General features: G+C 41.3%; 2 protein-coding genes across 3 annotated transcripts in view; one reads left to right on the forward strand and one right to left on the reverse strand.

The window, feature by feature from the left end:
- Positions 1-2,518, reverse strand: part of LOC129827299 (protein FAM193B-like) — a 67,131-nt gene extending 64,613 nt beyond the window's left edge. The window contains exons 1-2 of one of the 2 annotated variants that reach the window (XM_055888021.1): positions 2,128-2,518; positions 425-703 (exon numbers count right to left, since the gene is read on the reverse strand). In XM_055888021.1, the coding sequence (XP_055743996.1) occupies positions 425-703; positions 2,128-2,283 (435 nt within the window). In that variant the 5' untranslated portion in view covers positions 2,284-2,518. The remainder of the gene's footprint in view (positions 1-424; positions 704-2,127) is intronic. The other variant, XM_055888022.1, reaches the window with a different exon arrangement.
- A 12,101-nt stretch (positions 2,519-14,619) lies between these two features.
- The window catches only part of mxd3 (MAX dimerization protein 3), a 32,917-nt gene continuing 29,170 nt past the window's right edge, over positions 14,620-18,366 (forward strand). Inside the window, exon 1 of the mRNA XM_055888023.1 lies at positions 14,620-14,846. Within this exon, the coding sequence (XP_055743998.1) occupies positions 14,777-14,846 (70 nt within the window). The 5' untranslated portion in view covers positions 14,620-14,776. The remainder of the gene's footprint in view (positions 14,847-18,366) is intronic.

An 18,366-nucleotide genomic window follows, 5' to 3' on the forward strand; every position in this document is an offset into this window, starting at 1 on the left:
GTAACACGGGTTTTCATGTAACTGAAAATAGTGCTAATGGTTGGCTAGTTTGAGGTGCATGCATGGTCTTGTCATATTCAGCAGTGCAGGCGTCTCTTGGGCACTCAGTCTCTCCTCCTCCTCCTCTCCCTCCCCCTCTTACCGGTGCAGGTGTCTCCTGGGCACTCCGTCTCTCCTCCTCACCTACCTTCTATCCTCTCCTCTCACTCCCCTACTACCTCTTCCACCCCCCTACTTTCCTCCACCCTCTTACCAGTGCGGGCATCTCCTGGACTGTCTGCCTCTCCCCTACCTCCTCCTCCCTACCTCCGCCTCTCCCTCCCCCTCTTACCAGTGCAGGCATCTCCTGGGCAGTCCGCCTCTCCCCTACCTCCTCCTCTACCTCCTCCTCCTCCCTACCTCCTCCTCTCCATCCCCCTCTTACCGGTGCAGGCGTTTCCTGTGCGCTCCGTCTCTCCTCCTCCTCGACGCTCTTTCGGCAGCTCTGGCAGATCCAGAGCGGCACCTCTCCCAGTAGAGACTGGCTCAGCGAAGGCACGGTGTCGGACAGCTTCCGGCCCGGCACCTCTCGGAGCAGGGCCTGGGACAGGGCTGGGACAGCGTCAGCTAGCTTCGCCCCGTGGCCCCCAGGCAGACCGTTGGCAGAGCTCGCCCCCCAGTCCTTAAACTCACGGTGACACAGAAGGCAGCAGGTGTGCATTGGCTGGGGGAGAGCAACAGAGAGGTGAGCCAGTGATATTAGGAATGCAGCGGAGAGCAGGAGAGACAGAGGTCAATCATCTAGGTGAAGGACAGGTGAAAGTAGGGGGAGGAGAGGAGAAGAGCAGAGGATGAGGAGGAGAAGAGAGGAGGATGGGGAGGAGAAGAGAAGAGGATGGAGGAGGGATGGAAGAAGGGAGGAAGAGGGGAGGATGGTTGGAGGAGAAGAGAAGAGGATGGTTGGAGGAGAAGAGAAGAGGATGGATGGAGGAGGGATGGAAGAAGGGAGGAAGAGGGGAGGATGGTTGGAGGAGAGCAGAGAGGAGGATGTTTTAGGTCAAGATCAGGGGTGGAAGAAAGGATGGGATCTGAGGAGAAGTGGATGTTAGTGAGATTGACATGGAGCATAATAAAGTTGTCCCCTGGACACTGATCTAAGGTCAAGTTTTTAACACAGAGATTAGAATTTCACGAGTAAGAACTGACCATGTTGACAATAATCACAACAATATTTGTATTGCAAAGAGGAAGTAGAAGTTGACCATGGCGCCAGCTTGTCACATGCAGTGGTTTCTTAGAACAAACAGTGGTTAGAATGTAGTGATTGATTTCATGTGTCCCATGTCCACACTAGCTAGTGGTCTGCTGGTACAGTAAGCTTTGTTGACCGCAAATACCGCATACACCTACAAGGGCGTCCATGTAATGTTTAGGTAAAAACTTCGACGCATACATATGACACTTGAGATGTGCAGAGAAAGTGTAAACTTAACTAAAGCAAGCCATGTATGGTTCTAGTCAAAACGTTAACACTATTTACAGTTAAAGTTACTCAGATGACCACCTCTGGGATGTAGTTTGTTAGTCAACTAGCTAAGCACGTGTAGTTACAGTACCGGTGCACAGTATATGGTGTACTAGCTGCCAAGTGTGATTACATGTCAGCAAACTTTCAATACCACCGTGAGTTAGGAGCTAACAAACTAGATACAATTTTAACCGCAACATTTTACGACTTATCCGTGGCTAGCGCGCAACAATGTCAATCTTGCGACTGACACTAACTAACGTTATTATCAGAAAATGCAGACTGGATGTCGTTAGCTAGCTAGCCTAGTTGGCTAAAACTAATGTGAATGTGTATTTATTGATGGCTTGTACAATTTACAACGCTGGCTAAGTTTTAATTATTTATTAAGCTAGTGGAGCTAGCTATTACTCCGCCCCGATCAGATTGTAAACGAACAAAAAAATACAACCCCGGAGCACTAGTTAGTTATGCAACTTCGCTAGCTAGAATCCCCAATCAACCATCCAAACACCGAAGGAATTAACGTTAGCAGAAATACAGGATGTCCCTAAATGATTGGTAGGTTAGCTAACCTTTTAGCTAGCCCACTAGTTATTTATGCGGCTAGCTAACGTTACCTGATTCGCCCTGGCCGCCAGTCTATCCAGCCCTGCATCTCCGCCACCACCGCCAGCTGTATCTCCGGGAGAGACGGGGCTCTTCGGTATGCTCTGTTGTCCGGGCACTAGCTCCTTGCTCCCGACTCCTTGCTGTTTGCTCTTCTTCCTCGCCATCACGCAGGTGTCGGATATATCCTTTAGCCAAGGTTGCACTAGTTTAGAGGTGTTTAAAAGCACGGTTTCGATTCTTCTAGTATCACAAATGCTCACTATCTTCTCCAGTCAAGACAACAGTCAATATGGCGGAGCGCTGCCACACTCGGGGGTTCATAGGTCAAAGATAGTACTGGCAAAATGGCTTCACTATGATGAAGCTAAGCAGTCGCCATGTTGAGTGAGGGCAACCGTTCCAGGTAAATCACACAGTATAACGTTTTGTACAAAATCTCTGGTTTACAGGCCACAAATTGGTGCATTTCACATTTTGGATTTATTGGCATAATTCATATTTCCACCTGAACTATTATATAATGATAATAGTCTATCAATGACTGGCTACCGCACCATTCAACGTCATGTTATTACACACACTGTCATGTTATTACACACACTGTCATGTTATTACACACATACGTCATGTTATTACACAACGTCATGTTATTACACACACTGTCATGTTATTACACATACGTCATGTTATTACACACACTGTCATGTTATTACACATACGTCATGTTATTACACAACGTCATGTTATTACACACACTGTCATGTTATTACACACACCGTCATGTTATTACACACACGTTATGTTATTACACACATACGTCATGTTATTACACACATACGTCATGTTATTACACATACGTCATGTTATTACACACACCGTCATGTTATTACACATACGTCATGTTATTACACATACGTCATGTTATTACACACACTGTCATGTTATTACACACATACGTCATGTTATTACACACATACGTCATGTTATTACACATACGTCATGTTATTACACATACGTCATGTTATTACACACACTGTCATGTTATTACACACACTGTCATGTTATTACACACATACGTCATGTTATTACACACATACGTCATGTTATTACACACATACGTCATGTTATTACACATACGTCATGTTATTACACAACGTCATGTTATTACACACACCGTCATGTTATTACACACACTGTCATGTTATTACACACATACGTCATGTTATTACACACACCGTCATGTTATTACACATACGTCATGTTATTACACATACGTCATGTTATTACACACGTATTATATGTCAAAGAGCTCTAAATGGTGTCTACGATCTAAATGTAAACAAACAAATAACATCACGCAGATTGATTCAGCCATTTGCACATGCTGTTCAATATTCCATATTACAGTGTAATCTTGTGAAATGTTCAATATTCCATATTACAGTGTAATCTTGTGAAATGTTCAATATTCCATATTACAGTGTAATCTTGTGAAATGTTCAATATTCCATATTACAGTGTAATCTTGTGAAATGTTCAATATTCCATATTACAGTGTAATCAGAACAGGGCTCCGGGCAGCCGAGCGGAAATGGAGGAAAACTCGCCTCCCTGCGGACCTGGCATCCTTTCACTCCCTCCTCTCTACATTTTCCTCTTCTGTCTCTGCTGCTAAAGCCACTTTCTACCACTCTAAATTCCAAGCATCTGCCTCTAACCCTAGGAAGCTCTTTGCCACCTTCTCCTCCCTCCTGAATCCTCCTCCCCCTCCCCCCCCCTCCTCCCTCTCTGCAGACGACTTCGTCAACCATTTTGAAAAGAAGGTCGACGACATCCGATCCTCGTTTGCTAAGTCAAACGACACCGCTGGTTCTGCTCACACTGCCCTACCCTGTGCTTTGACCTCTTTCTCTCCTCTCTCTCCAGATGAAATCTCGCGTCTTGTGACGGCCGGCCGCCCAACAACCTGCCCGCTTGACCCTATCCCCTCCTCTCTTCTCCAGACCATTTCCGGAGACCTTCTCCCTTACCTCACCTCGCTCATCAACTCATCCCTGACCGCTGGCTACGTCCCTTCCGTCTTCAAGAGAGCGAGAGTTGCACCCCTTCTGAAAAAACCTACACTCGATCCCTCCGATGTCAACAACTACAGACCAGTATCCCTTCTTTCTTTTCTCTCCAAAACTCTTGAACGTGCCGTCCTTGGCCAGCTCTCCTGCTATCTCTCTCAGAATGACCTTCTTGATCCAAATCAGTCAGGTTTCAAGACTAGTCATTCAACTGAGACTGCTCTTCTCTGTATCACGGAGGCGCTCCGCACTGCTAAAGCTAACTCTCTTTCCTCTGCTCTCATCCTTCTAGACCTATCGGCTGCCTTCGATACTGTGAACCATCAGATCCTCCTCTCCACCCTCTCCGAGTTGGGCATCTCCGGCGCGGCCCACGCTTGGATTGCGTCCTACCTGACAGGTCGCTCCTACCAGGTGGCGTGGCGAGAATCTGTCTCCTCACCACGCGCTCTCACCACTGGTGTCCCCCAGGGCTCTGTTCTAGGCCCTCTCCTATTCTCGCTATACACCAAGTCACTTGGCTCTGTCATAACCTCACATGGTCTCTCCTATCATTGCTATGCAGACGACACACAACTAATCTTCTCCTTTCCCCCTTCTGATGACCAGGTGGCGAATCGCATCTCTGCATGTCTGGCAGACATATCAGTGTGGATGACGGATCACCACCTCAAGCTGAACCTCGGCAAGACGGAGCTGCTCTTCCTCCCGGGGAAGGACTGCCCGTTCCATGATCTCGCCATCACGGTTGACAACTCCATTGTGTCCTCCTCCCAGAGCGCTAAGAACCTTGGCGTGATCCTGGACAACACCCTGTCGTTCTCAACTAACATCAAGGCGGTGGCCCGTTCCTGTAGGTTCATGCTCTACAACATCCGCAGAGTACGACCCTGCCTCACACAGGAAGCGGCGCAGGTCCTTATCCAGGCACTTGTCATCTCCCGTCTGGATTACTGCAACTCGCTGTTGGCTGGGCTCCCTGCCTGTGCCATCAAACCCCTACAACTCATCCAGAACGCCGCAGCCCGTCTGGTGTTCAACCTTCCCAAGTTCTCTCACGTCACCCCGCTCCTCCGCTCTCTCCACTGGCTTCCAGTTGAAGCTCGCATCCGCTACAAGACCATGGTGCTTGCCTACGGAGCTGTGAGGGGAACGGCACCTCAGTACCTTCAGGCTCTGATCAGGCCCTACACCCAAACAAGGGCACTGCGTTCATCCACCTCTGGCCTGCTTGCCTCCCTACCACTGAGGAAGTACAGTTCCCGCTCAGCCCAGTCAAAACTGTTCGCTGCTCTGGCACCCCAATGGTGGAACAAACTCCCTCACGACGCCAGGACAGCGGAGTCAATCAACACCTTCCGGAGACACCTGAAACCCCACCTCTTCAAGGAATACCTAGGATAGGATAAAGCAATCCTTCTGCCCCCCCCCCCCCCCTTAAAAGATTTAGATGCACTATTGTAAAGTGGCTGTTCCACTGGATGTCATTAGGTGAATGCACCAATTTGTAAGTCGCTCTGGATAAGAGCGTCTGCTAAATGACTTAAATGTAATGTAATGTAAATGTAATCTTGTGAAATGTTCAATATTCCATATTACAGTGTAATCTTGTGAAATGTTCAATATTCCATATTACAGTGTAATCTTGTGAAATGTTCAATATTCCATATTACAGTGTAATCTTGTGAAATGTTCAATATTCCATATTACAGTGTAATCTTGTGAAATGTTCAATATTCCATATTACAGTGTAATCTTGTGAAATGTTCAATATTCCATATTACAGTGTAATCTTGTGAAATGTTCAATATTCCATATTACAGTGTAATCTTGTGAAATGTTCAATATTCCATATTACAGTGTAATCTTGTGAAATGTTCAATATTCCATATTACAGTGTAATCTTGTGAAATGTTCAATATTCCATATTACAGTGTAATCTTGTGAAATGTTCAATATTCCATATTACAGTGTAATCTTGTGAAATGTTCAATATTCCATATTACAGTGTAATCTTGTGAAATGTTCAATATTCCATATTACAGTGTAATCTTGTGAAATGTTCAATATTCCATATTACAGTGTAATCTTGTGAAATGTTCAATATTCCATATTACAGTGTAATCTTGTGAAATGTTCAATATTCCATATTACAGTGTAATCTTGTGAAATGTTCAATATTCCATATTACAGTGTAATCTTGTGAAATGTTCAATATTCCATATTACAGTGTAATCTTGTGAAATGTTCAATATTCCATATTACAGTGTAATCTTGTGAAATGTTCAATATTCCATATTACAGTGTAATCTTGTGAAATGTTCAATATTCCATATTACAGTGTAATCTTGTGAAATGTTCAATATTCCATATTACAGTGTAATCTTGTGAAATGTTCAATATTCCATATTACAGTGTAATCTTGTGAAATGTTCAATATTCCATATTACAGTGTAATCTTGTGAAATGTTCAATATTCCATATTACAGTGTAATCTTGTGAAATGTTCAATATTCCATATTACAGTGTAATCTTGTGAAATGTTCAATATTCCATATTACAGTGTAATCTTGTGAAATGTTCAATATTCCATATTACAGTGTAATCTTGTGAAATGTTCAATATTCCATATTACAGTGTAATCTTGTGAAATGTTCAATATTCCATATTACAGTGTAATCTTGTGAAATGTTCAATATTCCATATTACAGTGTAATCTTGTGAAATGTTCAATATTCCATATTACAGTGTAATCTTGTGAAATGTTCAATATTCCATATTACAGTGTAATCTTGTGAAATGTTCAATATTCCATATTACAGTGTAATCTTGTGAAATGTTCAATATTCCATATTACAGTGTAATCTTGTGAAATGTTCAATATTCCATATTACAGTGTAATCTTGTGAAATGTTCAATATTCCATATTACAGTGTAATCTTGTGAAATGTTCAATATTCCATATTACAGTGTAATCTTGTGAAATGTTCAATATTCCATATTACAGTGTAATCTTGTGAAATGTTCAATATTCCATATTACAGTGTAATCTTGTGAAATGTTCAATATTCCATATTACAGTGTAATCTTGTGAAATGTTCAATATTCCATATTACAGTGTAATCTTGTGAAATGTTCAATATTCCATATTACAGTGTAATCTTGTGAAATGTTCAATATTCCATATTACAGTGTAATCTTGTGAAATGTTCAATATTCCATATTACAGTGTAATCTTGTGAAATGTTCAATATTCCATATTACAGTGTAATCTTGTGAAATGTTCAATATTCCATATTACAGTGTAATCTTGTGAAATGTTCAATATTCCATATTACAGTGTAATCTTGTGAAATGTTCAATATTCCATATTACAGTGTAATCTTGTGAAATGTTCAATATTCCATATTACAGTGTAATCTTGTGAAATGTTCAATATTCCATATTACAGTGTAATCTTGTGAAATGTTCAATATTCCATATTACAGTGTAATCTTGTGAAATGTTCAATATTCCATATTACAGTGTAATCTTGTGAAATGTTCAATATTCCATATTACAGTGTAATCTTGTGAAATGTTCAATATTCCATATTACAGTGTAATCTTGTGAAATGTTCAATATTCCATATTACAGTGTAATCTTGTGAAATGTTCAATATTCCATATTACAGTGTAATCTTGTGAAATGTTCAATATTCCATATTACAGTGTAATCTTGTGAAATGTTCAATATTCCATATTACAGTGTAATCTTGTGAAATGTTCAATATTCCATATTACAGTGTAATCTTGTGAAATGTTCAATATTCCATATTACAGTGTAATCTTGTGAAATGTTCAATATTCCATATTACAGTGTAATCTTGTGAAATGTTCAATATTCCATATTACAGTGTAATCTTGTGAAATGTTCAATATTCCATATTACAGTGTAATCTTGTGAAATGTTCAATATTCCATATTACAGTGTAATCTTGTGAAATGTTCAATATTCCATATTACAGTGTAATCTTGTGAAATGTTCAATATTCCATATTACAGTGTAATCTTGTGAAATGTTCAATATTCCATATTACAGTGTAATCTTGTGAAATGTTCAATATTCCATATTACAGTGTAATCTTGTGAAATGTTCAATATTCCATATTACAGTGTAATCTTGTGAAATGTTCAATATTCCATATTACAGTGTAATCTTGTGAAATGTTCAATATTCCATATTACAGTGTAATCTTGTGAAATGTTCAATATTCCATATTACAGTGTAATCTTGTGAAATGTTCAATATTCCATATTACAGTGTAATCTTGTGAAATGTTCAATATTCCATATTACAGTGTAATCTTGTGAAATGTTCAATATTCCATATTACAGTGTAATCTTGTGAAATGTTCAATATTCCATATTACAGTGTAATCTTGTGAAATGTTCAATATTCCATATTACAGTGTAATCTTGTGAAATGTTCAATATTCCATATTACAGTGTAATCTTGTGAAATGTTCAATATTCCATATTACAGTGTAATCTTGTGAAATGTTCAATATTCCATATTACAGTGTAATCTTGTGAAATGTTCAATATTCCATATTACAGTGTAATCTTGTGAAATGTTCAATATTCCATATTACAGTGTAATCTTGTGAAATGTTCAATATTCCATATTACAGTGTAATCTTGTGAAATGTTCAATATTCCATATTACAGTGTAATCTTGTGAAATGTTCAATATTCCATATTACAGTGTAATCTTGTGAAATGTTCAATATTCCATATTACAGTGTAATCTTGTGAAATGTTCAATATTCCATATTACAGTGTAATCTTGTGAAATGTTCAATATTCCATATTACAGTGTAATCTTGTGAAATGTTCAATATTCCATATTACAGTGTAATCTTGTGAAATGTTCAATATTCCATATTACAGTGTAATCTTGTGAAATGTTCAATATTCCATATTACAGTGTAATCTTGTGAAATGTTCAATATTCCATATTACAGTGTAATCTTGTGAAATGTTCAATATTCCATATTACAGTGTAATCTTGTGAAATGTTCAATATTCCATATTACAGTGTAATCTTGTGAAATGTTCAATATTCCATATTACAGTGTAATCTTGTGAAATGTTCAATATTCCATATTACAGTGTAATCTTGTGAAATGTTCAATATTCCATATTACAGTGTAATCTTGTGAAATGTTCAATATTCCATATTACAGTGTAATCTTGTGAAATGTTCAATATTCCATATTACAGTGTAATCTTGTGAAATGTTCAATATTCCATATTACAGTGTAATCTTGTGAAATGTTCAATATTCCATATTACAGTGTAATCTTGTGAAATGTTCAATATTCCATATTACAGTGTAATCTTGTGAAATGTTCAATATTCCATATTACAGTGTAATCTTGTGAAATGTTCAATATTCCATATTACAGTGTAATCTTGTGAAATGTTCAATATTCCATATTACAGTGTAATCTTGTGAAATGTTCAATATTCCATATTACAGTGTACATTTACATTTACATTTAAGTCATTTAGCAGACGCTCTTATCCAGAGCGACTTACAAATTGGTGCATTCACCTAATGACATCCAGTGGAACAGCCACTTTAGTGTAATCTTGTGAAATGTTCAATATTCCATATTACAGTGTAATCTTGTGAAATGTTCAATATTCCATATTACAGTGTAATCTTGTGAAATGTTCAATATTCCATATTACAGTGTAATCTTGTGAAATGTTCAATATTCCATATTACAGTGTAATCTTGTGAAATGTTCAATATTCCATATTACAGTGTAATCTTGTGAAATGTTCAATATTCCATATTACAGTGTAATCTTGTGAAATGTTCAATATTCCATATTACAGTGTAATCTTGTGAAATGTTCAATATTCCATATTACAGTGTAATCTTGTGAAATGTTCAATATTCCATATTACAGTGTAATCTTGTGAAATGTTCAATATTCCATATTACAGTGTAATCTTGTGAAATGTTCAATATTCCATATTACAGTGTAATCTTGTGAAATGTTCAATATTCCATATTACAGTGTAATCTTGTGAAATGTTCAATATTCCATATTACAGTGTAATCTTGTGAAATGTTCAATATTCCATATTACAGTGTAATCTTGTGAAATGTTCAATATTCCATATTACAGTGTAATCTTGTGAAATGTTCAATATTCCATATTACAGTGTAATCTTGTGAAATGTTCAATATTCCATATTACAGTGTAATCTTGTGAAATGTTCAATATTCCATATTACAGTGTAATCTTGTGAAATGTTCAATATTCCATATTACAGTGTAATCTTGTGAAATGTTCAATATTCCATATTACAGTGTAATCTTGTGAAATGTTCAATATTCCATATTACAGTGTAATCTTGTGAAATGTTCAATATTCCATATTACAGTGTAATCTTGTGAAATGTTCAATATTCCATATTACAGTGTAATCTTGTGAAATGTTCAATATTCCATATTACAGTGTAATCTTGTGAAATGTTCAATATTCCATATTACAGTGTAATCTTGTGAAATGTTCAATATTCCATATTACAGTGTAATCTTGTGAAATGTTCAATATTCCATATTACAGTGTAATCTTGTGAAATGTTCAATATTCCATATTACAGTGTAATCTTGTGAAATGTTCAATATTCCATATTACAGTGTAATCTTGTGAAATGTTCAATATTCCATATTACAGTGTAATCTTGTGAAATGTTCAATATTCCATATTACAGTGTAATCTTGTGAAATGTTCAATATTCCATATTACAGTGTAATCTTGTGAAATGTTCAATATTCCATATTACAGTGTAATCTTGTGAAATGTTCAATATTCCATATTACAGTGTAATCTTGTGAAATGTTCAATATTCCATATTACAGTGTAATCTTGTGAAATGTTCAATATTCCATATTACAGTGTAATCTTGTGAAATGTTCAATATTCCATATTACAGTGTAATCTTGTGAAATGTTCAATATTCCATATTACAGTGTAATCTTGTGAAATGTTCAATATTCCATATTACAGTGTAATCTTGTGAAATGTTCAAACCATAGAGTTGGGACCATGTCTTTGTTCCCTGGGCCCTATGTTCCCTGGGCCCTATGTTCCCTGGGCCCTATGTTCCCTGGGCCCTATGTTCCCTGGGCCCTATATTTCCTGGGCCCTATGTTCCCTGGGAACATGGGTTGAGGGAACATAGGGCCCAAGAAACATAGAGCTGAGGGAACATAGGGCCCAGGGAACATAGGGCCCAAGAAACATAGAGCTGAGGGAACATAGGGCCCAGGGAACATAGGGCCCAGGGAACATAGGGCCCAGGGAACATAGGGCCCAGGGAACATAGGGCCCAGGGAACATAGGGCCCAGGGAACATAGAGCTGAGGGGAATATTTCAAGTTTCTTGGTGTCCACATCACCAACAAACTATCATGGTCCAAACACACCAAGATAGTCATGAAGAGGGCACGACAACACCTTTCCCCCCTCAGGAGACTGTAAAGATTTGGCATGGGTCCCCAGATCCTCAAAATATTCTACAGCTGCACCATCTAGAGCATCCTGACCGGTTACATCACCACTTGGTATGGCAACTGCTCGGCATCTGACCCTAAGGCGCTACAGAGGGTAGTGCGTATGGCCCAGTACATCACTGGGGCCAAGCTTCCTGCCATCTAGGACCTATATACTAGGCGGTGTCAGAGGAAGGCCCAAACAATTGTCAAAGACTCTAGTTACCCAAGTCATAGACTGTTCTCTCTGCTTCTGCACGGTAAGCGGTACCCGAGCGCCAAGTCTTGGAACAAAAGGCTCCTTAACAGCTGCGGAACAATTTATCAAATGGCCACCCTGACTATTTACATTGCCCCCCCCCCCCCCCCCCCCCTTTGTTTTTACACTGCTGCTACTCGCTGTTTATTATCTATGCGTAGTCACTTTACAAACTACCTCGACTAACCTGTACCCCCCGCACATTGACTCTGTACCGGTATATATGTATATAGCCTCATTATTTTTATGTATTTTCTTGTGTCACTTTTTGATTTGATGACATTTTTTTTACTTTACCTTATTAAGTTAAGTAAATATTTTCTTAACTCTATTTCTTGAACTGCATTGTTGGTTAAGGGCTCGTAAATACGAACATAGGTTTGAGGGTACATAGGGCTGAGGGAACATACTGTAGGGCTGAGGGAACATTGGTGGAGAGAACATAGGGCTGAGGGAACATAGGGCTGAGGGAACATAGGGCTGAGGGAACATAGGGCTGAGGGAACATAGGGCTGAGGGAACATTGGTGGAGAGAACATAGGGCTGAGGGAACATAGAGCTGAGGGAACATAGGGCTGAGGGAACATAGGGCTGAGGGAACATAGGGCTGAGGGAACATAGGGCTGAGGGAACATAGGGCTGAGGGAACATAGGGCTGAGGGAACATTGGTGGAGAGAACATAGGGCTGAGGGAACATAGAGCTGAGGGAACATAGGGCGGAGGGAACAGAGGGCTGAGGGAACATAGGTTGAGGGAACATAGGGCTGAGGGAACATAGAGCTGAGGGAACATAGGGCTGAGGGAACATAGGGCCGAGGGAACATAGGGCTGAGGGAACATACTGTAGGGCTGAGGGAACATAAGGCTGAGGGAACATAGGGCTGAGGGAACATAGGGCTGAGGGAACATACTGTAGGGCTGAGGAAACATAGAGCTGAGGGAACATAGGGCCGAGGGAACATAGGGCTGAGGGAACATAGAGCTGAGGGAACATAGGGCTGAGGGAACATAGGGCTGAGGGAACATAGGGCTGAGGGAACATACTGTAGGGCTGAGGAAACATAGAGCTGAGGGAACATAGGGCCGAGGGAACATAGGGCTGAGGGAACATAGAGCTGAGGGAACATAGGGCTGAGGGAACATAGGGCCCAGGGAACATAGGGCTGAGGGAACATAGGGCTGAGGGAACATAGGGCTGAGGGAACATAGGGCTGAGGGAACATAGGGCTGAGGGAACATAGAGCTGAGGGAACATAGGTTGAGGGAACATAGGGCTGAGGGAACATAGGGCTGAGGGAACATAGAGCTGAGGGAACATAGGGCTGAGGGAACATAGGGCTGAGGGAACATAGGGCCGAGGGAACATAGGGCCGAGGGAACATAGGGCTGAGGGAACATAGGGCCGAGGGAACATAGGGCTGAGGGAACATACTGTAGGGCTGAGGGAACATAAGGCTGAGGGAACATAGGGCTGAGGGAACATAGGGCTGAGGGAACATACTGTAGGGCTGAGGAAACATAGAGCTGAGGGAACATAGGGCCGAGGGAACATAGGGCTGAGGGAACATAGAGCTGAGGGAACATAGGGCTGAGGGAACATAGGGCTGAGAGAACATAGGGCTGAGGGAACATAGAGCTGAGAGAACATAGGCCCCAGGGAACATAGGGCCCAGGGAACATAGGGCCCAGGGAACATAGGGCTGAGGGAACATAGGGCCCAGGGAACATAGGGCTGAGGGAACATAGAGCTGAGGGAACATAGGGCTGAGGGAACATGGGGCTGAGGGAACATAGGGCTGAGGGAACATAGGGCTGAGGGAACATAGAGCTGAGGGAACATTGGTGGAGAGAACATAGGGTTGAGGGAACATTGGGCTGAGGGAACATAGGGCTGAGGGAACATAGGGCTGAGGGAACATAGGGCTGAGGGAACATAGGGCTGAGGGAACATAGGGCTGAGGGAACATAGGGCTGAGGGAACGTAGGGCTGAGGGAACATAGGGCTGAGGGAACATAGGGCTGAGGGAACATAGGGCTCAGAGAACATAGGGCTGAGGGAACATAGGGCTGAGGGAACATAGGGCGGACCTAAAGGTCATAAAATGTTGCATTTGCAGAACATTTTGTAGCAAGCTATTGAATTCAGTGTACAACGAAATACTTTGTATCGTCTTTGCAATAATGCACAGTTCTGTGTGTCCTTTGGACTACCATGGAAGCCACCAGATGAGGGTTCCCCAACTGAAACGAGTGGACGATCCCTGCCCTAGACTATTGTGGAATGATTATAAATATACAGACTCAAGCCTCTTGAACACCAAATCAGAAGAAGACAAAACGACTGAAGGCATAAAAACTTTTCACTTTGAGCTGGTTTCAGTTTCAACATGCTGGTAGCTGCGTCTCATTATAAAAAATAAAATAAAACATTGAAAACGTCATTTTTTTAGATGTCAATACAACATATTTCGGATTTAAAAATATATATATAATCGTTTAATAAGGTCATATTTGGAGAAAATGTGTCGATCTGTTGTTCTGTTCTATTATTAGGCTGTTCACAATTCAAAGTGAAAATCGCGCGCTCTCGGACGAAGGCGGCTGGAAAACAAGGGAGCGGTAGTCTGGGAGGCGGCGGACTGACGTCAATCACGTCGCCAGAGAAGGTGATTCCTTACTGAAGTGCAGAAGACCAAGCACATACTATTGCAGCACTCTGTCGTTGAGATACATTTTGACTGGTGTATTTACCTATATTTCAACTATTTACAATGGACGCGAACACTTGCAACATTCAGGTTCTTCTGCAAGCTGCTGAATTCTTGGAGAGAAGAGAACGAGGTAACGTAAGGTTTCTGTTCCGTCTGTCAACTTCACTTGTCAACCAGCTGGGGTACAATAACGAAATGTACACAAATAGCGACTATCTATTAATGAACTGCAAATATCTGACATACATTGTGCATGTTACGGTTAAGATCGTTACTATTCAGTAATAAATCGATGCAATAAGCAGTTATGGGAGCCTAGGTTTTATTCGGCGCTTCATATCTGACTCTGTGACCTAGATACGGGACTCATCATTGTACACAAAGGCGCCAAGTCTGGAGCGGTTTGAAAATATAGCCAGAACAGCGACAGAATTTATGAATGACAATGAATGAACTAATAAAGATTTTGCAATTCCAGCAGTTGTTCTTTGTAGCCAACTGGCACGATTAACCAAAATAGCCCATGTTGATGTAATGTGATACAATTGCGTGATCGCGCCAAAAACCCCGAAAAACACAACGTCAGCAGCATCTGTGTCTGACACTTGGATGGAAGAATAGAACAGAATGCACCCGGCTTTCATTCTTCTGCACAATAGCCAGCCGCCCAAAATTGATCTTTGTGTGTTTGCAATCACAGCTATTTCCTCACTTTACCTGTTTATTGAGTGTTGTTCAATATCCCCATGTAGCAGTTAAGTTCTGGGGACTCGCCGGTATATTTGTCATCTGAAACATCCTACAATTTTGCAGCGCCTTCAGAACGTATTCAATACCTCTTGACTTAGTCCACATTTTGTTGTGTTTACAGCCCTGAATTCTAAATGGGTAAAAACAATTATTTCACCAATCTACCCACAATACCCCATAATGAAAAAGTCAAAACATTTATAAATGTTAGCAAATTTATTGAAAATGAAATAGAGAAAAATCTAATATACACAAGTATTCACACCCCCGAGTCGATTCTTTGTAGAATAACCTTTGGCAGCGATTACAGTTGTGAGTCTGGCTAAGTCTCTAAAACAGACTGTGAATTACACCGTGACATTCTAGGGTCTCTATTGGCAGCATGTGCCTGCACAATTTTCTTTATGGACCTAATAATAAAAGACGTCATTTAACTGTAGAAATGAATGACCTTTTGATGTGGTATGAACACAACCAGTCATGATGTTTTCATCTGATAGTCAAACAAATCATTTCACAAAGTAGTCTACCTGTCCACTCCAAAATAATCCCAGCGTCTAAACAGTTCACTGCATACACCCAGCGTCTAAACAGTTCACTGCATACACCCAGCGTCTAAACAGTTCACTGCATACACCCAGCGTCTAAACAGTTCACTGCATACACCCAGCGTCTAAACAGTTCACTGCATACACCCAGCGTCTAAACAGTTCACTGCATACACCCAGCGTCTAAACAGTTCACTGCATACACCCAGTGTCTAAACAGTTCACTGCATACACCCAGTGTCTAAACAGTTCACTGCATACACACTCGCACTATTTGACGAGTGGAAATAGACACCTGTTTACCAAACACCACAGTGTGACTTATGACGTCCGCGAATGCCATTGATTAAGCCTGCATTCATAGATTACCATTGATTAAGCCTGCATTCATAGATTACCATTGATTAGGCCTACATTCATATATTACCATCGATTAGGCCTACATTAATTGATTACCATCGATTAGGCCTACATTAATTAATTACCATCGATTAGGCCTACATTAATTGATTACCATCGATTAGGCCTACATTAATACATTACCATAGATTAGGCCTACATTAATTGATACGTCATGCTGACAAATTGACCTTTTTTTTTTAGCCTGAAAAGTAGGGACACCTGAAATGGGGCTGAAACTGTCTAGAGGAAAAAAGGAATGGTCCCCCTAACTCACATGGTACATTTACTATGAACTTCCAACAGGCCTAGTGGCAGACAGTGATGTAGTGGTCAAATACATAGGTGGGTCATTCTGATTGCTGGTTGCAGTGGGAAAAAAAGCATCACTCCCTCTATTGCCAATGCATTTATCTGGAAAAGGTGGGGAAACTGTGTTTACATCCACTAGGACTACAGTACTGCTGGTAGTCTACCCTCCATTAGGACTACAGTACTGCTGGTAGTCTACCCTCCACTAGGACTACAGTACTGCCGGTAGTCTACCCTCCACTAGGACTACAGTACTGCTGGTAGTCTACCCTCCACTAGGACTACAGTACTGCTGGTAGTCTACCCTCCACTAGGACTACACCACTGCTGGTAGTCTACCCTCCACTAGGACTACAGTACTGCTGGTAGTCTACCCTCCACTAGGACTACAGTACTGCCGGTAGTCTACCCTCCACTAGGACTACAGTACTGCTGGTAGTCTACCCTCCACTAGGACTACAGTACTGCTGGTAGTCTACCCTCCACTAGGACTACAGTACTGCTGGTAGTCTACCCTCCACTAGGACTACAGTACTGCTGGTAGTCTACCCTCCACTAGACTACAGTACTGCTGGTAGTCTACCCTCCACTAGGACTACAGTACTGCTGGTAGTCTACCCTCCACTAGGACTACAGTACTGCTGGTAGTCTACCCTCCACTAGGACTACAGTACTGCTGGTAGTCTACCCTCCACTAGGACTACAGTACTGCTGGTAGTCTACCCTCCACTAGGACTACAGTACTGCTGGTAGTCTACCCTCCACTAGGACTACAGTACTGCTGGTAGTCTACCCTCCACTAGACTACAGTACTGCTGGTAGTCTACCCTCCACTAGGACTACAGTACTGCTGGTAGTCTACCCTCCACTAGGACTACAGTACTGCTGGTAGTCTACCCTCCACTAGGACTACAGTACTGCCGGTAGTCTACCCTCCACTAGGACTACAGTACTGCTGGTAGTCTACCCTCCACTAGGACTACAGTACTGCCGGTAGTCTACCCTCCACTAGGACTACAGTACTGCTAGTAGTCTACCCTCCACTAGGACTACAGTACTGCTGGTAGTCTACCCTCCACTAGGACTACAGTACTGCTGGTAGTCTACCCTCCACTAGGACTACAGTACTGCTGGTAGTCTACCCTCCACTAGGACTACAGTACTGCTGGTAGTCTACCCTCCACTAGGACTACAGTACTGCTGGTAGTCTACCCTCCACTAGGACTACAGTACTGCCGGTAGTCTACCCTCCACTAGGACTACAGTACTGCTGGTAGTCTACCCTCCACTAGGACTACAGTACTGCTGGTAGTCTACCCTCCACTAGGACTACAGTACTGCTGGTAGTCTACCCTCCACTAGGAACACACACAGAACAGGTAGCCTATATTCAATATAACACACACGTTTAATCAACACGTGTTTTACACCCTAGTTCATGATTTAATGGTTGTCTTCACAGATCGGGCGACACCTTTCTTTCCTTACATTAATGCCATTTATAACAGTGTTATTAGTAATTATTAAGCATTTAACAATTGAAGTACAACAGTGAACTTAATCTCTAAACGAATCCTGGATCTTGGAGATTTCAGGGGTAAATGCACTGTAAGTGTAGCTATGCCTACGTGACATTTAATG

This window comes from Salvelinus fontinalis, chromosome 29 (assembly GCF_029448725.1).
Source record: "Salvelinus fontinalis isolate EN_2023a chromosome 29, ASM2944872v1, whole genome shotgun sequence".
NCBI lineage: Eukaryota > Metazoa > Chordata > Actinopteri > Salmoniformes > Salmonidae > Salvelinus > Salvelinus fontinalis.